This window comes from Pteropus medius, unplaced genomic scaffold, assembly GCF_902729225.1.
Source record: "Pteropus medius unplaced genomic scaffold, Ma_sr-lr_union100, whole genome shotgun sequence".
In the NCBI taxonomy this organism is placed as follows: Eukaryota; Metazoa; Chordata; class Mammalia; order Chiroptera; family Pteropodidae; genus Pteropus; species Pteropus medius.
In genome coordinates this window covers 22924826-22952754 of record NW_024344240.1, presented here as the reverse complement: position 1 = coordinate 22952754, position 27929 = coordinate 22924826, and the positions used below count along the sequence as shown (strand labels likewise).

General features: G+C 47.9%; 1 protein-coding gene across 6 annotated transcripts; it reads left to right on the top strand.

Annotated features, from left to right (window-relative positions):
* Positions 1 to 371: 371 nt before the first annotated feature.
* SLC6A12 (solute carrier family 6 member 12) lies at positions 372 to 26188 on the top strand. 6 transcript variants are annotated; one of them, XM_039869167.1, is made up of 19 exons: positions 372 to 512; positions 924 to 1038; positions 2925 to 3009; positions 3345 to 3403; positions 3821 to 3964; positions 5015 to 5293; positions 10581 to 10715; positions 13607 to 13747; positions 14576 to 14663; positions 15677 to 15809; positions 17083 to 17217; positions 18573 to 18676; positions 19031 to 19155; positions 19576 to 19688; positions 20248 to 20385; positions 21097 to 21199; positions 23080 to 23180; positions 23695 to 23865; positions 25058 to 26187. In XM_039869167.1, exons 6-19 carry the CDS (start codon positions 5074 to 5076, stop codon positions 25199 to 25201), a joined length of 1851 nt encoding a protein of 616 aa, XP_039725101.1. In that variant the 5' UTR covers positions 372 to 512; positions 924 to 1038; positions 2925 to 3009; positions 3345 to 3403; positions 3821 to 3964; positions 5015 to 5073; the 3' UTR covers positions 25202 to 26187. The 6 variants fall into 6 exon arrangements, with proteins under 6 accessions (XP_039725101.1, XP_039725102.1, XP_039725103.1 ...); XM_039869168.1 differs by having other exon boundaries at positions 373 to 512; positions 936 to 1038; XM_039869169.1 differs by lacking the exon at positions 372 to 512 and having other exon boundaries at positions 807 to 1038; positions 5015 to 5164; positions 25058 to 26188.
* Positions 26189 to 27929: the final 1741 nt, after the last annotated feature.

The window sequence follows — 27929 nt, the reverse complement described above, 5'->3', positions numbered from 1 at the left end:
ACGACTCCCCTTAGACACCTGTTATCCTAAGAAATTTACCTCATTGTCTTCAGCCCTCATAGCAACTCTGTGAAGTGGGTATTATTATCTATCTTTTATGGAGCGATAAACTGAGGCTCAACCCTTGCCTAGCTGACATAACTGGTAAACGACAAGAGGAGGGGTTCAAACTCAGGTCCGTCTGACTACAAACCTGTGTCCTTTCTAGACTGGGCTCCGGGCGCTTTCTCTAGGAAAATCCCAAGGAAAAGAGTAGTGCTGGTGAAGGTCCAGAGTCCGCCTTGAAACCACAGAGGGGCAGGTACTTGGTGGAAAACTCCAGCATGTGATTCACCCTCCTCCCATGCTCTGTCACTGAGGCCAACACCCCTTTTGAGGTTCTCACTTCTCAGCTTGGGAGTTGGTGGCTTCATTCCACTGCTCTGGTTAAGAAAGGGCTGCCCTCTCTGCCTGTGCATCCCCCTCGGCTCATCCCTTGGAAGGAGCTGGTACGGGCACCAGGAGGGGATAAGGTGAGAAGGGGAAATGGGGAAGAGGCAAGGAACAAAAGGAGGAGAGAGAAGGTGGAATGTGAGTCTCTGAGCTCGGCTTGGAGGGGTCCTCTTGGGACAGCGCCCACTGAGAGGGCAGGAGGGGCCACAGTGGGAGTGAGTGGGGGTGGGGGACTGGGGACAAAGGACTCGACTTCCTGAATTTGGATGTCGTAATCCTGATTCACAAACTTTGACCTCAATCCCTCCTGTTGCATGTGGTATTTCTCTGCTCCTTCACCTCCCAATACACTGACATGCACACATACTCGCTCACACACACACACACACTCACACACACACCAGTCGCTTTCTGTCTGGGAGCCCCAGGCCAACTGCTCGGATAGGATTCTGAGCTGGGAGGACAAGAGAAAGAGTGAAGGTGGAGGACAGTTTCCCTTTCAGGTCCGTCTGTGGGCAATTAATTCTCTTAGTGGCTTCCCTGGGGCTCTCCTGGGACCTGAGGCATGGAGCTGAGCTGACTACGGGAGCCGGATCAGGAGCTGAGGTGAGCAGGAGGTGGAGGGCTGGATCTATCTTTGCAGTCTCTGAAAGAGTCCTCAGAGGCACTCGAGGATGAGAAGAACTGGGAGGCGAGACTGTAGGATTAATCGTGTGCGTCTGTGGTGCAATGCACTGGGACCGGAGCAAAGTCTGATGTTCGGGAATCTTAGAACAAGGGGTGTCACCCCAGCTCCCCCTCACCACCTACAGCATCCCAGTTGCTCGGGGACAAGCCTGGGTAGCAGGAAAGTCCATAGATGGGGAGACGGCCACGGGGAGTGGGTGAAAGAGGGGGTGACCACCTGACTGAGAGGGAGGGGGAAGCAGACAGTGCCCAGCAAGGTGACAGAAAGAGCAGAGAGGAGAAACCACGACCATCCCTGAAGGCCGGTGGTCTGCAATTAGCTATCGTAGGTGAAGGAGCTCCTGCCCTCCTCGCATCAAAAGAGCAGAAGGAGGAAGCTCCCTGGCTCGGGGGTTGTGGAGGCATAGGCATGCTGGTGCCTTTAGGGGGTAATGAGGGTGCTGACAGAAGGCACAGGGGGCCACCAGCCAAGCCAAGCAGCCCCCAGGATGTGAAGGACTAGACAGGAGCCAGTTTTGGTGCAGTGCACACAAGTATGTGTGTGCAAAGGGATGTGACGGGAATGGTACCAGTATGTGTATGGAAATGAGAACTGGTATGTGGGTGTGGGCCAAAGCGGGGGCTGGAGTGTTCTCTGCCCTGTGTCCAGGGGCTGGGCCACTCCTGTGCTGGACTGGAGAGTGTGATGGGGCTGAGCTGGCCTCCCAGCAGCACGTGGGGAGCAGCACTTTTATACTTGCTCCTCAGCTAGACCCTGGCCAGGCTTCCACCCACATGCCCAGCTCCTGCAAACAGTTGATTGTGGACTTGCTAGCCTCTTGAATATTTCCTTAACGGGCAGCACTCAGCCCAGCGTGGGTGCTGGTGTCTTTGCTTCTGGAGGGCACTGAGGTATAGTGAGCTCCATTCCATGCCCCCGAACCCTGTGTCAGCTTAGCAGAACAGATGGGCAGCCTGGGAAGGTGATGCTAGGGGCTAGAGAAGTGACAGAGCTGGGGTGAACTCTTAGGAAGGGGGAGATCTCTAGAAGTCATCTTGAGTGGATGACAGTTTAACAATTGCCAGCAAACGGGCTGGGGTGGAAGGGCATAGTGGGGGCAGGGTGAGGGCAGCAGGAGGACAGGGTGTGCTGTCCTTAGGGTTTTAAAAGTAATCTCAAAAGGAGAGCTCTGTACGGCTTGTTTTTATGTCTAACATCCTCCTGGACATTTCTTCCCTGAATATAACTTGAATTCCACGTGCTGCAAGTTAAGCCTGTTTCTCTTTCATTCTCCATGGCTCTGGGCCAGCTTTCCTTTTCACATTCTCTTGCTTTCGTTCTGCTATTTCTGTTTTTCATCCTTATCCATCAGTTATGATCCTCCCAACAATTTAAAAAAAAAAGGGGGGAAAAAAAAAAAACATGCCACCTCTGTGTGAGTTCATCAGTTCATGTTCTCTTCTCTCTCTTCCCCTATCTGCAATGCAACCCAAACCCTGTGCCCAAATTGAGTTCTGAGATTTGCTTCCCCATCCCACACTCACCTCTGGTTTTCCCTTCATTTACTCCTTTTCTCCACCAGGTCTGGCCTCCTCCAACTGTTGAGGACAGCTTTGTCCTGAGATAGCTGCATCTGGTCTGGGAACAGTAAGGCTTGTCTCCTGACCATCCCCTTGGCGACTCTTGTGTTCGGATTCCCCCTGAGCTGAGCTAACCTATGGCTTGGCAAGCAAAGGCAATAATCTCTCCTTGTCTTTTATGGATCTTATTTTTATCCCCTGCCCTCCTAACACCCCTATTGAGCAAGGATCCTTCTCTCTTCCAGGGAGGCTTAAAGCTCAGAGAGAAAGTGTGATTTGCCCAAGGTCACACAGCAAGTTAGAGGCTCGGCTCTACCACTTATTGTCTTGGTAAGTTTATTCAAACTATTAAAAAATTGTTTTACTGAGCACCTGCTAAGTATTAGTTCTTGCTCTTAATTTCTCTGAGCTTCATTTCCTCCTTTATAAAATGGAGTTAATAGTAATACCTATCTCAAAGATTTTTCTAAAGATAAAATTTAATAATGTATATAAAGATGTATATGTTTTTAGGACAGCACTTACTTGAATGCTAACTGCTTATTATTACTAGCTTATTATTACTAGAACTTGGGTTTCCTGTTTGGTGCTTTTTTCATCAATTTTTTTTAGTTCATTCATTTATTCATCCATTCATCAATTCATTCATTTGTTTAATGATTCAGAGGCTGTTCCTCAAGGTATCCCAGCCCCAACTTTGTAGCAGCATCCACAGTTTGTTCAGGTATCACCAACTTTTCCCCTGGGGCCAACCTGCCCTGTTCTTTCAACCTGGGCTCTGGTTCTCAAGGTCCCCCGGGGTCTGCTGCTTATTCTGAACCTGGAGTTGTCTCCTTTTCCTTCCTCCACCCTCAGCCTCTGATTTCCACTGGGTACCTCTCTCCTCACCTTCCCTCCTGGGCTGAGCTTGCAGTGGAAGCCCCTGAGTGTGTGCCAATACTGGAATTTCACCCTGACATGCTTTCTCATTCCTGGGATAACCTGCACCCTCCAAGTCACCTTCAAAAATTTCCATAACCTCAAATGGCTCCTGCCACACCTTTCTAACCAACTTGGGTTTGGGCCGTTGCCTGGGTTAAAAGGATCAACAAATAAACACAGACTCTTCTTTTAATAAAAAGGATCCCTTATGTTTCTCTAGAGCCTTGGAAGAGCATGGAGCACTTGGTGGCTCTGGGTAACTTTGATGCCCCAACGCCCTTCTGAGGCGAGGAGTTGTGGGTGGGTGCTTCCCTCTGCAGCCTGGACACTCCCTCCTGGCAGCTCACTGGAAACAGAGGCAGAGGTAGCCTCAGGGAGATCGTGGGGGTTAGGGGGGAGGGAGGGGAAGGCAAATAGGGATTTTGGATAGAACACTACCTTGCAGTCATTTGTCTCCTGGCAGTTGACAAATGGACAACAAGAGGGCAGAGTAACACTGAGAGTGGCCCACATCATTTTTCTGGAAGTCCAGGGAGCTTTGTGCTTTTTAGGAGGGCAGGGAGTTGGGAAGGGCTGTGACCTGCCATGATATGCAACTACTTCCGGGTCTCCCTTGAGGAGCCGCTTTGATTGGAAAATGATTACTACCCAAGTGAGAATTGCTCTTATGACTCCTTCTACCACCAGGATACCTTCTTGTTCTCAGGACAGAGGTACAACAGAGAGAAAAAGAACCAGTGTTTCCTTGAGCCAGTGTTCACTTAGCCTTGGCACCAATCCTAATCCTCACCTGGCCTTGTTTGGAGGCCCCACCTTCCCCTTCCCTCCCAATCAGATACCTAGGGCTAGCTGGCTCCCATGTTTACTCTGAGTTGACCAATCACCCTGGTACAGGGATGAGCACACGACTGGTCAGGGGAAGACCATGTGGTCACCTGAGCCATGCCTGTCCTTTGACCTCTGGCAGCCTTTGATCCCTTCTGGCCTGCGGGCTGGAGGCTAAGCTGATGCCACTCACTGGGTACTGAGGAACTGGGACAGACAGGACAGCAGGGATGGTGGCCGGCTATGAAGATCAAAAGTGACTTGGAGTAAAAGGCCCCAGGGACCTTTTTAATCCCAATCCACTCCCAAATGGTTTTAGGCAAATCACTTTATCTGTCAAGGCCAAAATTTCCCCATGTGCAAAATGATTTGGTCCCTAGTTTTGTTCTCAGAGTCAGAAGAGCAAAATGTAACTTTAGGTATAAATGTCACTGAGCGTTTCAGAAGAGAAGCAATAGTCCGACAATATTAAAACAATATTCCAACAGTAATGAAAAAGCAGATTAGGATAGAAAGATTAGGATAGGAAAAGCAAGGATGGTGGGGCATGTGTTGAGGTTGGACAGCTCATTTCTTTTCTTCTCACCAGGCTGCGCCTCTCTCAACAACCTGGTCTACTCTCAGCTCAGTGGCCTCCCAATCCATTACATGGCTATGGACAGAAAAGTGGCAGTCCATGAAGATGGGCCTCCTGTGGTCTCCTGGTTCCCTGAGGAGGGAGAGAAGTTGGACCAGGAAGGCAAGGACCAGGTGAAGGATCGGGGCCAATGGACCAACAAGATGGAGTTTGTGCTGTCAGTGGCCGGGGAGATCATTGGGCTGGGCAATGTCTGGAGGTTTCCCTATCTCTGCTACAAAAATGGAGGTGGTGAGTTCATTCTGAGGTAGGCGTGGTGGGGAGAGTTGAGCCTGACAGCCAGGCAGTGCCTATGTGGGCGCCTCCTACCTGGGCAATGTGGCAAAATGGAAGGAGGCTAGAATGGAGTTGGAGGACTCGACTTTGCGTTCCAGCTCCATCACTGGCACTAGTGTCCCCCTGTGTGAAATGGTGATGTTACCTCGCAGGGCTACAGTGACGATTAAATGAGGCAACGGCAGAACCTAGGAATCTGATTTTTAAATAAGCTCCTTTATTACTCTGTAGAAATGTCACTTGTTGACAGGATTCATTCATTCATATAACCAATATCATTGTGGGTCTAGCATGTGCCAGACACTGTCCTAGATACAAAACAGAACATATTCCATGTGTTATAGTCTAGCGAAGGGTGGCAGATTACAGACAAATAAGTAAAACATGGGATATGTCAGATGGTGATGAGGGGAACGGTGAGCAGCACAGCCAGGAGGAGGGCTAGGGAATGCTGGTCACAAGGCGGGGGGCGAGGGATTTGAAATGTGAAATAAGATACCAGGAAGGATTTTGTTGAGGAAGCGGCATTTGGGTAAATACTTGAAGGAGGTAACGGAGCAACTCTTATGGATGGATATTTGGTGAAGAACATTCCAAACAGAGGGAACAGCGAGTGCAAAGATCTGGGAGTGAACGTGCAACTGGCACGTTTGAGGAACAGCGAGGAGGGGAATGACAGGTGGGGAGAATAACGGAGATGAGATCAGAGAGGTAGCAGGGCTTTGAAGGAGACGGGAACCACTGAAGAATTTCGATTAGAGAAATGAGTTTATCTTGTCTATCTACAATTTTTTTAAAATTAAAGAACATTGTTTTTCAGCACTAGTAGTAAAAAATGAGCAGGGGCATGCCAGGAAGGGGCTAGAATAATATTTTTAAGTTACAATTAATTGGTTTTTAGTATATTCACAAAATTGTACAGCCACCACCAACAATGATTTTAGAACATGTTCATCACCCCAAAAAGAAGCCCTGTACTTGTTGATGGTCATTCCCCATTTCATCTCCCCACCAGCCCTTGCCAATCACTAATCTCCTTTCTGTGGATATGGACTCACCTCTTTGGGTTGTTTCATATAAATGCAATAATTTGTTTCTAGGAATTTATTTGTGAGTGGCCAGATTCATTTTGCCTTATGGAAAATACCTGTATTCTTCTTGTGGAAATAGTATATGCTTGTAGTGAATATTGGAAACATTCCAGAAGGTAAAAAGAAACATTCCCATTTATACAAACCATTGTTTAGAAAATCTTTCTAAGCACTACCTATATTTAATTTGACAAATATTTACTGAGCATCTACCAAATTTGACAAATATTTACTGAGCATCTAGTTTGTTCTGTGTTCTGAAACTTATAGTTATTATTACAAACTGCTTGAACATGACTCCAAAGGAATAGAAATGGGATTTCCTGGGCAGGCCAGGGCTGTGAAGCCAAGACTGGGAGTGGGAAACTAACGCTGGGCCAGAGGGGAGGGGAGGCAAGAAGAAGGAGTAGAGAGGTGGTGACCTCTTTCTTTGTCCCAGGCCACAGTGTCATAGACACATAAGATGTTAGAGTTAGAGCTAAGGATGATTGAGGCCGGGCTCTCTTATTTCATAGAGGAGGACACAGAGGGTCACAGAGTTCAGCGACTTACCCAACACCACAGAACTGGTTGGGGTACCAGTAGGCCCTGGAAGATATGTTCACTGACTCCCACATCGCTGCATGCATCTTGCCCTGCCATCTGAAAAGGAGGGAGGATGAGGGCCCAGGAGACAGGGCTTTGGGTTCCAGTGTGCGTCTTGCCTCTGTCCTGCCTGGTGGCTGCAGCTGTGGCTGTGGCCTCTGTACTGGCCGTGGAGCGTGGTAGAGAGACGAGCACCTACGACAGTGTATAGTGACACGAGGCTGAGCCCGGGTCTTCTGTGAAATGGCAGTACCAGATTCCATTTACCGTGCAGGATCTGCGTTCATCTCTGTCACTTGTGTTCTCACTTTAGCTCTGTCCCAAACTAACTACTTGGAGAAGACAGGCTGCCATCCCTCTATCAAGCTTCCTTCACCTTTAACATGAGGGGCTAAGAGAGGTCAGGGGTCTAAATCTGGGGCCACTGGTCTTCGGGGGTCTAGGAAGGTAGTAACGAAGGTCCAGGAATTAGTTTCCTTATTTCAAACAACTTAATGTGGGAACACTACTTCACAGATTGACCCAAATGTCAGTTTTTTTTCTTTGGGCTAGAATTGTACTACCTCATTGTGGTAATATGGTTTATCTCAAGCTGACCACAGCCCTGGTTGGCAATTAAATATAGTTTTTACTAACATATTAATTAATTCATTAATCGTTAATAATTGGTTGTCAGTTGGTTATTAATTAATAATTAGTTAATTACCCAGTAATTAATTATTAGTTAATACATAATTCTATAGAGAAAAATCTTTCAAAGGGGATGAAAAAATGAAGTTATGGGTCTAATAATGTCTTTGGTTATGAAAAAGCAGGGAGTCACCAAACTAGATCATCCTCAGGAAATGCTTCATTCCTAAAGAGAGTTTTATAAAATTTTGAGTTTCCCAATTGTCAGTGGTTCAGGAGAGAGGGCTTAGCAGAGATAATGAGGCATACCTTAGGGCAGAAGGAGGGAGATTTTATAGAGGCCTCCAGTCACCCTGTGTGCACAGATCCCTGTGGGGCATCACAGGCCACTTGTGCCCATAGCCTGGGCAGGTGCCAAGAGAACTGTGGGCCAGGATCACCCCCCAAAGCAAGGGTTCTCAGGGAGCTCACTGGAGGGGAGGGCATTTGCGGTGATTGTGTGTTGGAAATCCAGGGGAAAAGCCAAGGATGACGGAGGCCCCTATAGTCCATCCAGATCAACCTCCTTCCACCGTCCCCAAAGGCCCAGGACTAGTGCTGCCTTTTCAGGGTAGATTCAGCCCGAGGCAGGCCCAGCTGCAGGCCTCCTGAGGTCACCCCATCCTCTGTGGGACAAAAGGCTACATTCCAAGGGGAGAACTGAAGCCATCTCCTCTACTAGAGGGGAAGGACCGCCACGCAGGAGCCTCTGGGTCATATGCCCACTCAGACTTCCTGTAAAGTGCCCTCCAGGAAGTCCCCCATCCACGTCCCTTCTCCTGAGCACCACCCTCAGCTGGGCCCCTGCAACCATCTAAGCCATGCAAAACAGAGTCTGTGGTGTTGAATGGCCCTGTGTTTATTGATGTTCTAGTGTTATTCAGGATGTAAAGGCAAATATGGTGTTAAAAGGGACTTCAGAACTTGGGAGAGAGTTACTGGCTTGTCAAGGCTCCTTAAGGCCCAGAAAACCCATAAACCCTTCTCCTTTACTCTCACATATTGCTATTGGGAGTGCAGATTGGCACAAGAGTTTTGGAGGGCAATTTGGAAATGCATGTCAAAGACCTTAAAAAAATGTTCATACCCAAAACGTGGAAAGAACTCAAGTGTCGATCCATGGATGAGTGGATAAACAAAATGTGGTCTACACATACACGGGAATGTTATTCAGTCTTAAAAAGGAAGGACATTCTGACACATGCTCCCACATGAGTGAATCTTGAAGACATTGCGCTAAGTGAAATAAGCCAATCACAAAAGGTTAAGTACTGCATGATTCATTTTATATGAGTTGCTTAGAATAGGGAAATTCAGACTTAAGAAAAGTAGAAACAGGGGAATGGAGAGTGTTTGATGGGTACAGAGTTTCAGTTTGGGATAGATGAGAAGGTTCTGAAGATGGATGGCAGTGCTAGTTGCACAACGATGTGAATGTTCTTAATGCCACTGAAGTGTACACTTAAAGATGGTAAGATTTATTTTATACATATTTTACCACAAAAAAACGTGTACACTCTCTGACCCATCAATTCCTCTCTTGGAAATTTATACCAAGGAGCAAATTAGACAAGCACACAAGGATGCGGATTAATGGTCTTTATCACAGCAAGGTTTCTCATGAAACAATAATAAAGGTCAAAGGAGATATTGACAAAAGAAACCACGATAGATGCACAAAGTGGAATACTACACAGCCATTAAAATGATGGCATAGATACGTATTTATTGATATGAAAAGAGGTTCTTAATATACATTTTAAAATTATTATCAAGTAATATATAGTAGTCTTTCATTTTTTTAAAAAAGAAATGTAAATGTGTGTTTATAAGAAATTGGAAGGATATGTAATGCTTTTATCCTTTCTTTCTTTTTGTAATTTCTGTTTTTTTTTCTACAAAGTGATATGGATTACTTGGGAGGCATTATAATGTGGTAGTTAAGAGCACAGACTCAAGATCAGACCACGAGAGTTTGTGCCTCAGATTCCTCATCTGTGTCTCAGTTTTTGAATCTTTAAAATGGCCTCTCGTCCATAGAATAGACATAACAATAGTACCTATCCCAGGAGAGGTTGTCGTGTGAGGATTTTGATGATGGTGAAACATTTAGAAGAGTGCCTGATACACAGTAAGCACCAAAAAAGTGCTAAGTGTTATTATTGTGCAATAAACAATAATCCATTCACCCACAGGCACACTTCTGAGGTGAGATAGATGTCTTAGTGACTGAAGTGGGTCCTATGGGCTTAAGGTAACCTTCAAATCCATTCACATGTAATCTGCTGGATATCTTTTAGGCCTGGCCACCTATTGGGGCTGCAGGTCAATGCCTGTTCACCTGGCTGCTCACCACCTATTGGGGCTGCAGGTCAATGCCTGATCACCTGGCTGATCACCAGTTTCCGAGAGTCTGCCTGAGCAGAAGAATGGCCTTTGCCGAGTGCCCCGTTCAAATCAGAGCCTGGTAGAGGGAAAAAATCCTTTGAAAATTATTAGAGAGAAAATAATTTTTTCAAGGTGTTTTTGTTTGTTTGCTTTTTTCTAAAATGTAACAAACTTGATAATTTAATAAGCATATCAAATTATACTGAACACACGTTTTTGTTCCAAAAATAATAAATCGACTAGATTTGTGAAGCACACTTAGAAAATAAATAGTGCACGCATTAGGATTTCTACCAAAATTTTATTTCATTTCCCTTCAAAGATCTTTCCTGTCCTTAGCGGGGTTCAGACTGGAAAATTTTTGCCTGTCTCTGCTCACAGATAAGAGGAAGCCGACTTGGGACCCTGGGAGGGATAAGGCGGGAGATTAAGGACTCTGGGTGCTGGAGCACAGGTTTCTGGGAGGGGCCTAGGGACGAAAGTCTCAGGCTCTGCCTCCCTCTCTGCAGGAGCCTTCTTCATCCCCTACTTTATCTTCTTCCTCACCTGTGGCATCCCGGTGTTCTTCCTGGAGGTGGCATTGGGCCAGTACACCAGCCAAGGGAGCGTCACAGCTTGGAGGAAGATCTGCCCCCTCCTCCAGGGTAAGTGTTCTCCTTCACCCTCCTCTTTGCAGGCCACCAACCTGCCTCCATCTCTCCATCAACCCTTCCTTCCTATTCTCTAGCCACTTCTTTCATTTATCCACTCTCATCCTGTGCTAAGTGCTGTGGGGCACACAGGAAGTATAATAAGGCTTTGTGGGGCAGGAAGCTTATAAATCCTGAGGAGGAAGGCGCTCCTCAAGAAAGACGATACAAAGTTACAATGAAAAATCAGGTGCAGAGCCTTTTCCCCCTTGTATGTGGGGAAACCTGAAGCTTCATTTTCACTAGCTTCATGGAAAACATGTTTTTGTGTACATGTGTGGTCCCAGATGTACCTCCAAAGTATATAATAATAACGTATTATTATTATATAATGATGATGATGATGATGATGATACATAACATCTGTTGAGCCCTACCGTATGTCAGCGCTCATATCAGCACTTTCTGTTGCATTTCTTCATCTAATCCTCTAATAATAACTTTAGTCACCTCATTTTGTAGTTGAGAAAAATGGGCTTCTTTGCTAAGGATTTGAACCCAGGTCTACCTGAGCTGAAAGGTCATGTTCTTTCTTATGTTGGAGATTACGTTAGGGACAGCTCCTGTCCTCTCTCTATGCATCTGCTGACACTAATGTGAACAGCTTGGAGTATCTTTCCCCAGCCCCCTCTAAAGATGATTGGGCCAGCCCCCTGGGGGGCTATAGAAAAGAAACCCAAGGAATCTCTTTGTCCCTGAGAGGTTCCTTTTAGTTTGAAATGGAGAGAGGACTCTTCCCCTCACGTCAGTCCCTAAGGGAGCCCCAGGGACTAGGCTACGTGGGGTTGCCGTCCAGCTTAGAAGGCTAGACAGAGGTGGGCATGGTGGGGGACTCTGGCTCCTGTGCAGGCTGGAAACCTGACTACTGATTTGGGGGGGTGTGTGCCAAAGGGTTGGGGAGAAAAGGCTAGCCTGGTACTGATTCCTCTTGGGGCCTCCATGGGGCCCCTGTAGGGGCAGCAGTGAGGGATTGGAGCAGGATAGAGCTTGGCTCATCGACGTTTCTACTCCAGAGTTCTGGGTGCTTTGGGAGTGCTGTGCCCTCAGCCAGAGCATACAGTTTCTGGTGTTCTGCTCTGGACCTCAGTGGCAGCCTAATTCCCACCCAACTGGGCTCTATCCCCAGGGCCAAGCAAGCTCATGGGTGGCACCAGCAGGGCTGGCCTCTCTGGCACACAGGTACTAACTCTGAGGAGAGAGCCAGGGACAAGGCAAGCAAACAGCATTAGATGCTCAGGGGCTTAGGGGAAGGCACTGCTGCTCCTTCCTTATTTTCCCAATTGAGGAGACTCCAAGGCCTAGAGTCTCAGGGACAGGCTCACTCAGTGGGGGTGCACTTATGTTGGTGGGATCCTCCAGGCTGCTTACTACCAGCTCCCTACCTGCCTACCTGCCTCTGCCCCACATCCACCCTCCCAGCAAACCTGTGCACACTGGAGAGACACTGAGAAAACACATCTCTCTGCTCACCACACCCTCCCTCCTTCCTCAGCTTACAAGTAGGAGCGAGCTTTCTCCCTGACCTCATCCTCACCCCCAGAGATGGCTGTGCCCCTTCCCCACCTGGCAGTCAGGCCTCCTAGCGGTCCCCAGCGTTGATGGGACTGCTGGGTCTGGTGGGCAGCAGGAGCACAGCCTGTTCCCACTGCGTTGTGGCCCCTTGGTTGTTGTGTGGGCATCCGTGCACTCTAAATACCCCGTCAGAGGCCACTAGCCCCCCGGGGGATCCCCCTGCCTTTGGCAACCTTGGTTACCTCCCCTCCAGAGGCCCAAGCTGATGCTGCCCCAGGACACTGTCCAACCCCTCCTCACTGCCCGCCCACCCTCCAGCTCCACAGTGGCCTGGATGCTTCACAGAGACTCCACCAAGGAACCCCTCCTGCCTCCTGCGGAGTTTGCCAGACCAGTAGGAACAGATAATCTGGGCAGACTCTCCTGGCACGGGGAGTAGGGGCGTTGCTGACAGTCAGCATTGTTTGTAGGACCAGCCTTTGGCTGTCTGTCATCCTCTAACCTTAATTCATTAGTTCTTTAGCCTCCATTTCCCTGGACATAGGACAAACAAGCGGGTCCTCCCCCAGGCAGAGCCCCGCCTGGCTTTCACACTTCGAGACTAAGAGCTGCCCTGGCAACGTGCTACTTTTAACCTTACTGCAGCAAAGATCCCACAGTTGTACGATACAGGCAGAGTGGGTGAGTGACTGCTCCTGCCCTTGCTCCCTCTCACCCCAAGATGTGTCCGCCCAGGACACAGGCTGCACCCTAAACTTCCACTGCTGCTGGGTGTTAGAACAGAGGGTGTTTACCCTCTGATCACTTGCCTCCCTCTCCAGAGGAGATGGTGTGGAGGATGAGCACCAAGCTCTACAGTATTTGACAGCCGCTGTGGCTCTCTTCCTTGCTGCTTTCTTCTGGGTTTTGCTCTTATTTTGAGACTGATTCTTACCAAAATTTTCCTGCTTATTTTTTTGTTCTTCCTTTTCATTTTGCAAGTAATGCATGATTATAATAGCAAAACTAGAAAATGCAGATAGACAAAAGAAAAAAACTTTAAAAAGGGAACTCAAATCCTATCACCTAAAGAACCACTTGTTAACTTTTAGATGATGATCCTTCCAGAGTTTTTCTCATTAAAAAAAAAAAAGATACACATTCAAATATATATTATAAAAATGGGAGGATGCATAAATGGCTTCTCATGCCAATGAACTAACCCTGGTTGTCTTCTTGTGTGGCACCCAGTATCATTCTAATCACAACTGGCAGCTTTTAGATGACTTTTTTTGGGGCTAACATCGATCTCTTGAATTCTCTTATTGCTTCCTGCCCCTCCCCCGCTCCGGAAGGCATTGGTATGGCATCTGTGGTCATTGAGGCCTATTTGAACGTCTACTACATCATCATCCTCGCCTGGGCCCTCTTCTATCTGTTCAGCTCCTTTACCTCTGAGCTACCCTGGACGACCTGTACCAATACCTGGAACACAGGTATCCATCGCTTTAGCCCCAGGATGTGGGCTCTCCCTAGGGGCTGGGCCCGTAGTGTCTGGTGATGGGAGCACATGGCAGAACTTGCCTCAAAGCTAAGCTATGTAGCCTTTGGTGCCAGGTTTGCTGGCTGACCCTTCTATGGGACCTCAGACCAGCCATTAAACCTGAAAATCCAATGGGACCGTAAATGTGTTATACAGCTGCAAGAGGTTAGCATCACTCACTTGTCCATTGACTTAACAAACATTTACTGTGCATTTATTGTGTGCTAAGCACTGTGCAGCTGCTAGAGAGCCAAAGGTGAACACAGGCAACATGGCCCCAGCCATCACTAAGCATGCAGTCTAGTGGCAGAAACAGACAAATTAACAAAATAATTACAAATTACAATGTGTGAAAGAAACAGTGCAGTAACTACATAACGATAGGAGGGAGGAAGGCTAGCTGAGGGTTGAAGGATGAGAAAGAGCCCATGTGAGCAGCATTCCATGGGAGGGGGACAGGCACAAGAGTTCAGTCCCTTTGACTGTTGAGTTGTGACAGAGTGCTATCTGAAGGAGCCACTTACATGGGGGCAGAGTGCCTCTGAAGTCTGGATTATGTCAGAGCAGTGTCAGGCACACAAGATGGGGGGCTGGTTCCATGAACCATCTGAGCAGCCAACTCCTGACACTCTGGAGGTGGCTGCTCCAAAGGAAGCTCTTGGGACTGAGAATGATGGGGACTACCAGGACGCAAGGCCAGAGGGTCAGGGGGTCTTGGGTATGAGGTCATCTCTCCCCATCTCGTTCTTAACCGATGCACTCCTTACCTTGTCCCCGACAGAGCATTGCATGGACTTTCTGAACCACTCTGGAGCTAACAAAGTGATGCCTTCTGAGAACTTCACCTCACCTGTCATGGAATTCTGGGAGTAGGTGCTGGGCCTGGTTGCCATGTGCCAGGGGTCCTTAAGTCGAGGAAATTTGGATGTCTGAGATCTGGAATTTGGAGTGCAAGTTTAAGGCTCTCGGTGCATGTTTCCCAGCACTTATTCCCACCCCCGCACATCACTGAGAGATGAGGGCATGCTCACACATCTGCCCACAGTTGTCCACCTACATCCCCCAAATCCATCTATGTTTAGCTAGACTTACACATTTATCCATGTTAACTGGCATTCTCACACATGCCTCATTACACCCTCACACTCCCCACATCCCATGCACCCACCCAGACTTACACATCTACTCACACATATCTGTTGGTGTGCTGGTAACAGCCTGGTTGGCTTAGGAGAGCTGATTGTGCACATCTCTTCCCAACTCCATGTGTAGTCATGTCACATTGGCCAAGGTGGGAGTATTTACACCACAGAAATTGGCAAACTCTACACTTATACATTCACCCTCCCACATAACCACTTACACGCTCATACCCACCTGCGCCCACACATGTCCACCTACATTCTCACACACACATTTCCATCACCCCTGTACACATCTTTAGATACTATCATACACTCAGCCCCTCCACTTGATACCCATATACTTGCTCATCGATCTGCATATATATATATATATATATATATATATATATATATATATATATATATATATATATAAAATTTACTCTCCCTTTACTCATTCATACATTCCTCACACCTCTCCCATACTCCTATATCTGTACAACAGAGAAATCTGGATGAATTAGAAAGACAAGTATACCTGTGGTATAACATGATTTTGTCTTCTAACAGCCAGGGGCATATAGACCATAGCGGGGAATATGGCATGATTGTGGGGAAGTTAGAATAAGATGGAGGCAGGGGAAGTCTGGAATATAAGATCTGCAGGGTCAGCTCTAAGAATCAAGAGAATTGATGACAGAGGCAAGTTATTCCCTTTAGCCTTTTACCTGGTTATTTATTTTTTCCCAACCCATCAGGAGACGTGTTTTGGGCATCACCTCAGGTATCCATGACCTGGGGGCCTTGCGCTGGGAGCTGGCCCTGTGCCTCCTGCTTGCCTGGGTCATCTGCTACTTCTGCATCTGGAAGGGGGTCAAGATCACAGGAAAGGTGAGGTGTTCTGGGGACACTCACAGCATCCCTCTAAAGAACTGAAAGAAAGTGTAGTTTAAGGGAGAGGCTCAGTGAGAATAGGGAAAGTTGTAGGAAGGCAAAATTTAGTTCAATACAAGGAAAGACTTTGTTTTTCAATATGATTTTAAAAGACCTGTTTACGTAAGTAGTATACAGAGCAAATTAAGAAACATAAAAGTCCCACCGTCAGATCTAAGCACTGTACAAGCCATCAGCATGATGGCAGGTTGGATCTACTAATCCTTGTTAACATTTTGCTGCACTGCCTTCTAGTTCTCTTTATGTGTATGTATGTGTGTAGCTGTATCTATTATGTGTGTATATTAGGATCAGATACTCTTATGACTTGCTTTTTTTATTGAACAACACACGAAGACAATGTTTAGCATGAAATAGCAAATAGAACTGTCTTTGAAGTGGCGAGTATCCAATCATTGAAGGTGTTATAGCCAAGAATAGACAACAGTGGCTTGTTGTATGTATGGCGAGAGTTCAGATTTGAGCATTGTTTCCAACCCAGAGAAGCTGAGAGAGATGCTTCATGCTTTTAAAAGGCAGGAATAGACAGATATTGACTTTTCTGATTATCCTGCTCCTGCAGCAACCTCTTCCTTCTGTAGGTTGTCAAAATAATAATAACAGTAATAGTAATGACAAAAATTAAATAGTAATAATAACAACACAGATAGTGCCACCACCTTGGGTAAGGAGCTGAGCTTGATCAAGGCAGAGTGGCGTCCCCTCTGAGTGTCTCCAATACCTTAGAGCTCAGGCCATTTCTGCTTCCCAATCTCAAGCCTGGAAAAATACAGTCTCAGTTTCCTCACAGATGACTGTACAAATCTGGTCACCCTCCCCTGTGTGAAGGAGAGGCCCTCCCTCCGCAGGGGACATGGGAGAACAGCCAGGATAAGGGGTTAAGGGAGACCAGATTCTGGATTTAAAAATAGACTTTGAAATGTTACGGCTGGAAACTTGTACCCCTCCCTGCTCTTCCTCCTCCCCACTTGCCCTGCTGATGTGTCTCTCGCACTCTCCTGGGGGGCCCAAGGCCCACTGGAATGTGGAAAGGAAGGTGTGGAAAGTTTTGTGTGCTCACCTCTCTCAGGTGTCTCTAAGAAGGTGTCAGACACTGAACTAGGTGTGGCTCGTGCCACCTGGGGATGGGCGACAGGAGGACCCCTGCAGACTCCCTGTTACCTCCTGGCTGCTATGACCCCACCAGGAGTGACTTTGGCTTTTCCTCCAGGTTGTTTATTTCACAGCCACGTTTCCCTACCTGATGCTGATTATCCTGTTGATCCGAGGCGTCACACTCCCTGGAGCATATGAGGGCATCATCTATTATCTGAAGCCAGATTTGTCTCGCCTGAAGGACCCCCAGGTAGGAACTGTGCTGAGGACCATGCCCACAATGTCCCTCACTCCAAACCAGAGCTGCACTTGTGAAAATCTTTAAGAAAAGTTAAATAATGTTGAAGAAAATTATGAAAAAGGGACTAAAAATCTCTTGTAATCCTAACACCTAGCAACAATCTCTGATAGCATTTTAGTATATTTCCTTCCAACTTCTTTTCCTAGCTGATGTGTGTGAGTGTGTGAGTTAACATAGTTGAGATAATTATATATGTGGAAAGAAAGATATCTCTTTTTCACTTAAATTATATTGCAAGCATTTTCCATGTTATTAAATTCATTTGTAAATGTCATTTTTAGCACTTGTATAATATTTCCTCCATCCATCATTTGTTCATTCATTCATTCATTCAACCAAAATGTTCTGAAGCTCCATTAAGTGCCAGGGAGTGCTATAGTGCTGGTGTAGGGCAGTGGACACCACAGACCAGGCTCTGTGCCCTCTGAGCGCTCACACCTGGGGCAGGTATTGTTATTTACTCGCCTCTTGCCCTGTTCTTAGACATATAGGTCATGTATCTTTTTAATGATAGTATATACAGCTGCAACGAATACTTTGTATTTAAATCTTTGACCACATCTCTGTTCATGATGTCCTGATAGTAATTAGATGTGAAATTCCTAACTCAAAGACTGCATGTTTTAAGGTTCTTGAAATGTAGTGGCTTTAGAGAAATGTAGATTTCACTGCCAGTGTTGAGGGTATCCTTCTTTCTGCAGGGCCCATGAGAGATTTGATTATAATTTATTTCAGTCTTTGACGGGTCGAGATTGTATCATGTTGTTTTTTAATTCTTTTTTTTTTTTTTTTTAACTGCGAGTTTGGACATTTTTTCACATATTTACTTACCATTTGTATTTCCTATTCTAGGACTTGTCTGAGCACATTCTTTGTCTCTGCCCTTCCACCCCCAAGAGCCTTGGTGTTTTTTCTTTATATTTTAATGGTGCGGCCCCTATGCCCTAGTATCGCTGCCTAAGGCACATTCTACTTGTTGAATGAGATCCAAGTGCCTCTCCGCTCCCCCTGCAGAAAGCCTATCCTTCTCTAGGGCACAGCCATGAGTTGCAGACTCCACCTAAGAAATTTAAGTAACGCACACATGTTTGGTGCTTACTGAGTGCCCACAGAACCAAGTTAGAAATGGACCCTGCCTGTTAGAGAAGGACATGTTAACAGAGAGTTGGGATATAATTGACTCTCAGGGAACACTGAGCAGGCCTATGGTGTGAAGGAAGGGTCTGGGGCTCTGATAAGCCCGGCTCGAGGCCCTGGTGGGCTCCCTCGGCTCTCCCTTACCATTTTCTTGGGGTCTCACGTAGGTGTGGATGGATGCGGGCACTCAGATCTTCTTCTCCTTTGCCATCTGCCAGGGTTGCCTGACGGCCTTGGGCAGCTACAACAAGTACCACAACAACTGCTACAAGTAGGAACAGGGGGCTGGTGGCTCTGGGGGGACCCTGCCTGACTATGGTCTAAGGAGGGCGGCTCTTGCGGGTGGGCCCAGGCCTTCTTCCTTTATTATCAGGGAGTTACAAGTCATGTCGAATTGACATTGTGGGTCTCTTCTCCAGAATAAATTTCTTTCTTCCTTCCTTTTCTCTCTCCCTCTCTTCTTCTTGCCTTCTGAAACCCGATCTTGCTCTCTTTCTTTTTCTTCCCATTTATTCTTCCTTTTTTCTCTCCTCTTTACTCTCTTATTATCTTCTGATCTCTCCTTGTGTGATGGGTTTCTCTCTCCCATTTCCTTCTCATTTTATCTGCATTCGCCCTCCCACAGGGACTGCATCGCCCTCTGCTTCCTGAACAGTGCCACCAGCTTTGTGGCTGGGTTTGTGGTCTTCTCCATCCTGGGCTTCATGTCCCAAGAGCAAGGGGTGCCCATCTCTGAAGTGGCCGAGTCAGGTAGGTGCCACTTTGCTGTCTGGGACCTGAGGAGAAGGAGGGTCAGCGAACACAGATCCTCCTATAGAAAGGGAAGGGGCCTATGACCCTTTTAGCATTTAGGGGCAGTGCTTGGAACAGAGCAGGGCCTCCATAACCATGGAGGGAGGGAGGATGGATGTGTGGATAAATCCACAGTTGCATGCATGGATGGAGAAATGGATGGATGAATGAATGAACAGCATGCTCCCCAGAACCTGGGAAAAGGAGAATAATGGAAGGAATTACCCCGCCCTCTTGAACTACCCCACCACACACACACACACACTCACACACACTCTCACATACACACACATGCACTCACACAGTGCCTCCAGAGAGGGGCATTCCCTGAGGGCAGCAGGAGCCCTGTGCTCACCTGATTGTGTTGTGTCCTGGCAGGTCCTGGTCTGGCCTTCATCGCATTTCCTAAGGCTGTGACTATGATGCCCTTATCCCAGCTGTGGTCCTGCCTTTTCTTCATTATGCTCATCTTCCTAGGGCTGGACAGCCAGGTTCGTCACTCTAGCCCAGCCCTGCCCAGCTCTGCCCTGGTGACCCTCTTTCTACTTCTCATTTCCTGGCATTACCTTCCTCCTAACTCCCTTTCCCCTGACCATGTATTCTGAGGTCCCCTGTGCTGTCTAGGGATAGTCCTTGGGGTGAGCTGGGTGACCTTGCGACCCACTTCAGAGTTGGGTGACCTCGCGACCCACTTCAGTGCTTTGTTCCCCAATGCCTGACCGTTCCCCACACATGATTGTGCTCTTTCAAATGCCCCTCCAGCCTCCTTCCAGCTGCTTACCTCAAGCTGCCCACCCTGCTCCCATAGCCTTGGGGACAGAACACATATCACCTTTCCAACCTTCACTGCTGGGGCCTTCTGTGGAGATGTGGCCAAGAGCAGGCTGGCTTCACCCCTGGCCATCCCCCATTTCTGTCCTTTGCACCCTCCCTACACTCTTGTGCATCAGCATGGGTGAGTGGGGTGAGAGGAGCTTGGGGCAAGGCCATGCTGGGGAAGGCTCAAGGGCAGGTGGCCCCTCTCACCCACGCTTCCTTCCTGGTCTGCAGTTTGTCTGTGTGGAGTGCCTGGTGACGGCCTCCGTGGACATGTTCCCCAGGCAGCTCCGGAAGAGCGGGCGGCGAGAGCTCCTCATCCTCGCTGTTGCTGTCATATGCTACCTGATTGGGCTTCTCCTGGTCACTGAGGTGAGCAGGGATGGCAGCCTGCAGGCTGGGCCCCATGGTGAGAGGACCATCGGTGACACCACTGACCCTTCTCAGAGTCACACTTTCCTCATCTGCTAAATGGGGGTGTCGACACCCTCACGGGGAGGTTGTAGGGACCACACAGTAGAATGTACCTGTGTTAGTTAACTCTCTTGAAACCAAATGCAAGCTGGCTTAAGCAGGAAGAGGAATTTGGGGGGTCATGGAGAGATATTTTGTCCTAGGTATGATTGGATCCAGTTACTCTAATAACGTGGTCAGAACTGCTCCTCTCTGTCTCCTGGCTCCGTTCCCTCTAGTAACTTCTTTCTTGGCCAGATTGCCCTCCTGATATTAAAGAAGGCTGGTGCAGCTTCAGGCTCACCTTCTGCCACCCACGCAGCCCCAGAGGAGAGAGAACGCCTTTTTCCTGAGCGTGTGGCCAGTATCCAGCCATGACTCTTCTTCAGGCCCGGAGCAGGGAGAGGGATGCTGGGCATACAAAACAGTATATGTCCACCACAGTCCCCAGCGTCCTTCCAGATGTCAGAAATCATTGTCCTGATGTTAAACGAGGGGCCGGAAGATAGAGACAGACACAGAAAACTCCTTTTAGATGCAAGGAACGACTTCCCATGGGCTGGGCAGGATGGCACCCAGATGAGTGTTTGTCCTCTCGCCAAGGCCTCAGCCCCACCCCATTCTCCACAGGGCGGGATGTATATCTTCCAGCTGTTTGATTATTACGCTTCCAGTGGCATATGCCTGCTCTTCCTTTCAATGTTTGAAGTAATCTGCATCAGCTGGGTGTATGGTAAGTGGGGTTGGGGGAAGAACCTCTGGAACCCCAGAATGAGAGACTTGCCCAGGATGAGAGACAGGGTGTGCTAGGCTCTGGTTTCTATATGGTTTCGATTGCTGTCCTGGTTCTTTCTACTTGGGAAGTTTATCCATCACTGGGAACCCAGGCAGTTCTCATTACGCAGGTAGAACAGGGCTAATGACAACACTGAGTTCCTTGAATAGTGAGGGTCATTATAAATAACAGTGAACAGTTGTCTTGATACAAAGGCTGCCAGAGGTTCTTCCCCAGTGGGAATCCCAGTCAGAAGGGACCTTCACGGCCACTTAGTCCAATCCTCCACAGATTCTCACATTCCCTTTCAAAGTTATCACCCACATTTTGCTTGACCACGTCCATGAACAGGAAAATCATTCCTGTGTTTTTGCGGTATCTTTTTCAGTGTGGTGGTTGTGCATTTCTATCTTACACTGAGGTAAACTGTGTCTTCCACTGACTTCTTCCCACAGCCCTGGCCCCTCAGCTCTGAGATAACTAACCAGTGCTGAATGCCATACCATCCACGTTGTCTTAGTGCCTAATAACAATAGGGAGAGAAACCTTTAGTTACTGAGTCAACATACTGCTGTGAGTGGGGCTTGTGTCACGCGCTATCTCACAATTGTCAAGAGAGCCCTTTACAGGGAAAAAGTGAGGCTCAGAGAGGTTACAGCTCTTGCCTGAGCTCACATAGCTAGTCAATGAATGAGCCATTATTGTACCCCAGGTCCGTCTGGCTCCACTGTACCAAGCTGTGGGGGACACATTGCCAATGTCACAAGGCTCAGGGCAGACAGGGTAAAGGGTGCCACGTACTGAGGCCTCAGGATAAGCCATGAGTAGAAAAGTTTCATTTTCCTACCCTCAGCCTTCCTGTTTGGTTTCTCTTTCTCTCCTTAGAGGTGTCTCTTTCCTTCTTACTCAAGCATCTGGTGTCTTCCTGATTTTCCTCTTCTGCATTTCAGAACTTGCTCCCAGAGATGATCTGATAAACTTAACCCCAGATGGATAATGGTTCATCCACTTACTAGCTGTGTGAGCTCACGCAAGTGTAAATGGTTGATAAGCCTTAACATGTTACACTTACTTAGCAGTATCTGGTTTTCAACTGGGGAGAAGTTTAGAAGCCAAAGGAATGACTCTTTAATGGGGGCATTTCCTGCCTACGTGACCAGAGGGAAAGTATCTTTTTTCGGTGAGGGGAAGCTAGCGGGGCCCTCCAAGTGTCTTCACCCATCTGGGACTCTTCACTTCTTAGGAGGCAGAACAAATGTGGAAACCGGAGGCCACTAAACCAAACCAGACAAAACCAGTCAGTGTTTTTACATACGCACCGCACTTTACTGAGAAAGCAGAGTGGGTCCCTCTGAAGTCTAGAATCCAGACCATGGTTCCATTCCCTTCTCAGCAGCTGACTGGCCCTATATGAGCTTAGCGGGCTCTGTATGAGCAGTGGCACACTTGCCATTTTGCTGTTTTGACTTGAAACCGAATTCATCTTTACTATGCAGATAAATAAACATCTGTGTAGTGTTGAGCCTGATTTTAGGCTCACACTCTCCTCTGTGGTTAGGATGATGGGGGTCTTCATCCCATGACAGGACGACAAGAGACTGCACTGGAAGGTTGGGTGACTCTCTCCAGGGCCCCTGGCTTACTGGTGGCAGCTTCTTCTCTCGCCTCACTCCCTGAGCTGTGGCTGGGATGCCAGGGACCCATCTCATTCATGTACCCTGATCCAGTTTTCCCTCACAGGGTTGGGGGAAGAGCACAAAACCAGGTGAGTTGTTCCCAATATCCATGAGCTGTCCCCACCCTTCTGTCCTCACTCTTTCTCCACTGTGCCTGGGCAGGGGCAGACCGTTTCTATGACAATGTCGAGGACATGATTGGCTACCGGCCATGGCCCCTGGTGAAGATCTCCTGGCTCTTCCTGACCCCTGGGCTTTGCCTGGTATGTGCTCACCCAACTACCCCTTTATTCCCTTCTGCCTCCAGCAGACACGGGGAGATGAGGAACAGGATGCCTGATTTCTGGGGCTCCTTCCCTGCCTGTCCAGTGACCTTGGGAGGCTGGTCCATTCCCTGGGATGTGTTGGTTCTCTTGCCCTTCTTTTCTGGGGCCATCTTTCCATCTGTTTGCTTTATCATCCTTATGATCTATTCTAATTCTTGCTCCATCCCTTTCTCACAGCACCTCTATTCGCCTGCCTACTTTCCCAGTCATCGGTCTCTTTGTCTGCTTAGAGCTCCTTCATTTCCCCTCCCTTCCTTTATTTTTCTCCCCGTCTCAGTCTTTGATGTGAGTGATGCCTGGGCCCACGATTTGCAAATGGTTTTTTATTATTCCACCTCATAGACACACCACAGTGTATTCAAACTTGTCCTCTGTCACTGGATATTTAAGAAGCTGAGGAGAGAGTTTCAATGGCTCTCTCTCTCTCCTATCTGTGTTTGCCTCTTTCTAGGCCACTTTCTTCTTCTCCTTGAGCAAGTATACACCTCTCACGTACAACAACATCTATGTGTACCCTCCCTGGGGATACTTCATTGGCTGGTTCCTGGCTCTCTCCTCCATGGCCTGTGTCCCGCTCTTCATCATCATCACCCTCCTGAAGACCCAGGGTTCCTTTAAGAAGGTAGGAGCCTAGGGCATGTGATGAATTAAAGAGGGTGCTAAGCGGTGGGATTTGGGGGCCCAGCTCTGAAGGTAGGGCAACCCTGCAGTCTAACAGAAACTTAGAGACGTGTCTTTGAAGACTAGTCCAATAGTTTCATTTTCAGAACCATTCAAAAGTCCCAGAGTCCTAGACCTTCAGAATCTAGGCAGGTTAACTAAGGATAAACTGTCAAAGGGTTAAGGAGAAATTAAGTCACAAATAAGGACATAAATGGGCCCAGACCCAGAGGTTTATAGAGCGTAGATTCCTTGATCTTGGGAAACTGATAGCCAGCTATCATTGTTCATTCCATGCATAGTCACTCCTGGCTTCTTTTTTTATCTTAACCCTTCCTGGGGAACCAATGCAAAAGGCTCCCTGTTTAGAGTTTGGGACATACCTTCCTGGAAGGGTATATAGCCAGTGTCCCACAAAGACATTACATCTATAAAAATCTATCTGGCCTACAAGTAGCAGAATATCCAACCTACAATGAGCAAATAGGCTTATTTTTTTCTTACACATCAAGAAGACCAGAGTCAGAGGTTGCTGGCATTTGGTTTAGCTGCTGAAAGAGGCCGTTAGGGACTAGACTCTTCCTAAATTTCTGCACTTCGATTGTAAGCATGTTGTATTTTCATCACAAGCTTATCACCTCATGGTCACAAGAAGGTTGTCACGACTCTAGTCATTACATTGGCAATCCAGGTAAGAAGGAGGGGGAGGAGATGACACCAGAAACACCAGTGACAATAGTAATGTAGTTCTGCTGCTAAGAAGAACAATAATAGATACTTATTGAACATATAATAGTAATAATAAGAAAAATAGTAGTAATAAGAACAAAAAAGATACTTATTGATAACTTACTTTGTACCAGGCACTGTTCAATGAGGTGTGTACTCTTATTATCCTCATTTTATAGATGAGGCGCAAAGGGGTTAAATGGGTTGCCTAAGATTGCACAGGTAACAGAGCTAGGAGTGGAACCTAGGCAGTTCACACTTAAACACCATGTTATTGCCTCTTCTCAAAATATTTATTTATCCACTCATATGGTTCTGAGCTGCCCTCATGTACCTGGCCCTGTGCAAGCCCTTGGAGATACAGACATAAAGAAACATTTTTGCCTCTCTTACCAACAACACCCGCTCAATTCTTCTCTCCACAGCGCCTGCGACAGCTCATCACCCCTGACCCCAGCCTGCCACAGCCCAAGCAACACCTATGTCTGGATGGAGGAACCACCCAGAACTGTGGGCCCTCCCCAGTGAAGGAGGGACTGATAGTTGTGGAGAAAGAGACCTACTTGTAGGATGTGGCCAGAAGCCAGGTGACTCTCATCCAGGAGCCTGGGTCAGGGCCACCCTCTCCCTGCAATGGGCATCCTTTGCCTCTGTTCCCACCACAGCCCTGCTGAGAACCTTTGCAATGTCCCTGGGCACCCCCAGCCAGCGGCCAGACTCCCCTCCACGCCTCAGCTGGAGCAACTCTTCCTGGTGGGCTAAAGATGGTCCCACTGGAATATGCCACACTGTGAAGTGACTCCCTGTTGAAATACACCATCTTATTTATAAAAGAGGGTGGTCTTTTTGGAGTTCGCCATCTGTTTATAACACATCACACTGTGTGGGAACCCCCACTGCAGAGATGTTTCCTATTAGAGTTTATTGTATTTGTGCATTGGGAGGACAGCACCAATTGGAATACATTTCGTGATCTGATTCAGAGAGCACGATGGAACACATTGTTGGATGTGGCTACTGAAGGTACCATATTGGTTTCTGACATTTTATTAGAAGGTGTTCTTCACTAGGCTTAGCATTCTGGAGTCCAGTGGGAAAGAACCAGAGAAACAGCCAGGAGGCAAACCTTCACATGCCAGCATTGTCTTGAATTTGCTAAGCCGCAGTCTCTCCAGGTATTTCTAACTCCAGCCCTAGTTCCACACTCTTCTTGCCATGTTGTCATCAACTCGTGGAGCATTCGAATGGAAAGGACTTATAGAAGATCCCTGGACTTAGCAAATACATGGCATGTACGCCCTGTACACAAGATAGACACTGTTAATTGATAACAGATTCTTTCCCACCTCATAATCCCTCCAAATACAGTGCTTCAGGCAGCTCCATTTGCCATTCTGCTTTTGCCCAAATCCCTGACTTCATGGGTGAAGTCTAAAGATACAAAGTGACTTTTTCAAGTTCACACAGCTAGAACCTGGTCTTCTGGTTCTCAGACCAGTGTGCTTCCCATTATACCCTCCTGCACAACTAAACAAGCATGTGTGGATCGCTTGCCCCGTGTGCTAGCCTTCCTTACCGCTCTTCATTTCTGTTCGGTTGTGCTGTTTTGGGGTGGAAGGGAGAGAAGTTCTTTCTGTGAAGGGGGTGAGCAGCTTTCCCCAGATTGGTGCCCCCACAGTGGTATTTTCTCTGCCAGCCCCTTCTCATCTGACCAGTTTTCCTCTCTGGACCCTTCATTCTTGCCACTTTCCATTCTCCTCCTGACCCTTTGGTCTCCCACAGAGAGGGAGGTGTGCGTGTGTGTGAGCAGGGGTGCTCCTCTCCCCAAGTTCCTACCAAATCATACAGATCCTTCCCTGGCTAAAGAAGGCTTTCTGGAGGAGGAAGGCAGGGCTTGTGTTCAGAAGGGAGGAGAAAGAATAGAGGTGAGGTAGGTCACTCAGGACAGTTTCTGGGGGGCAGGGCCTGAGAGCTGGAAGAAGGGAAGTCACCTGCAGGGGGACTGATGCGAGGTAGATGTCACCCAGGACCAATGCCCAGTGGCCAGAGTAAAAATCTATGGTCTGGCCAGGGTGAGTTCCTTCCCACCCCTGACAGCCGCAGGCCATCCTCAGAGCACCCACCCTCATTTGCCCAGATACATAGGTACTTCTCAGCTTGTGAGAACCAGTAGGTTGTCACACTGGGTACAAGCAGATGCAGACTTCTGGGTTCTGGCAGTCCCCTTCTGCCTCCCCCTGGAATTCTCTATGTACTTGTGCTCACCCTTTTCAGACTAGTTAGTGGGTGAAGAAGGAGGTACAGAAGAAACGGAAAGAAACTGTCTCAGTCAGACCGCTCTTACTGACAAGACTGGGAAACCTGAGTTGGAGCAGGCATAATGCCTCTCTGCTGCCCCCTGGTGGCAGATAGGAGCAGTGCCGCCTCCCCGGGCCCCTGCCTCAGACTTCTTGAGCACCCTTTACAAACGGAGGAAAGGGCCCTCACCCCTGCCCTCAGGATGGATGGACAAGCTGAGCAGTTCTCCTGTGTAAGCTTTTACCCTCTGGAACCCAAATGCTTCTCTCATTCTTCTTCCCATGGTCCTGGTAAGGAAGAGAGTCAGCTTGCTTTGGGGCAGCCTAGCTGCAGAGGACATGGGGGTGGACGGCCAGGCTTCTCAGCTTACTGTCACTTTCCAAGAGTGTGCCATGCTGCATAACCCTGGTCCTTTCAGCATTTTCTATTGCAGGCAGTTCTGCACATTGGTGGGGCACAAGCTTTCTCCAGCTCGCTGGTCCCTGAATCTCAGTCTCTGTCTCTGCAGACTGTTCACAGACGCTCGTCGTCCTCTCCCATCTTTCTTGCCCTACATAAACCAGTACTCTCAGCTGCCCCAGATCCCCTAGCTTTGAACTCAAGAAGGTCTCCTCTCTGGCACAGGGGACTGCTGGAGGCAGCATGTCGGCAGCAGTTCCTCCCTCTCACTGCCTCTTCCAGTCCCAGCACTCAGTATAGAACCTCTATGTCCTGTGGGTCCAGGAGATCTGGATGGGGCGGGTTGGGGCTGGAGGAAACAGGGTGTTGGGGAACAGGAGTTCTGGCCAGTTTCACAGGTCCTGAGAATGCACTCATACTGGAGACACAACATAGGCAAGGAGTAGCGATTTGACTCTTTAAAGTGCCCAGAGTACTAATACAGGTGTGTGTGTGTGTGTGTGTGTGTGTGTGTGTGTATGCATGCATGTGTGTGCGTGTGCATACACACACATGCATGCATAAAGAACAGGTGTGGGGTTAACCTGGGGTCTGCTTTCA

What these genes read in the sequence shown, in the direction of transcription:
- SLC6A12 (XM_039869167.1), top strand. Translation starts at nt 5,074, where the DNA reads ATGGCTATGGACAGAAAAGTGGCAGTCCATGAAGATGGGCCTCCTGTG. An exon ending in CCTGTCATGGAATTCTGGGA is followed by an intron (nt 14,664 to 15,676) that starts GTAGGTGCTGGG and finishes CCAACCCATCAG; the next exon opens with GAGACGTGTTTTGGGCATCA. An exon ending in TGACCCCTGGGCTTTGCCTG is followed by an intron (nt 23,181 to 23,694) that starts GTATGTGCTCAC and finishes GCCTCTTTCTAG; the next exon opens with GCCACTTTCTTCTTCTCCTT.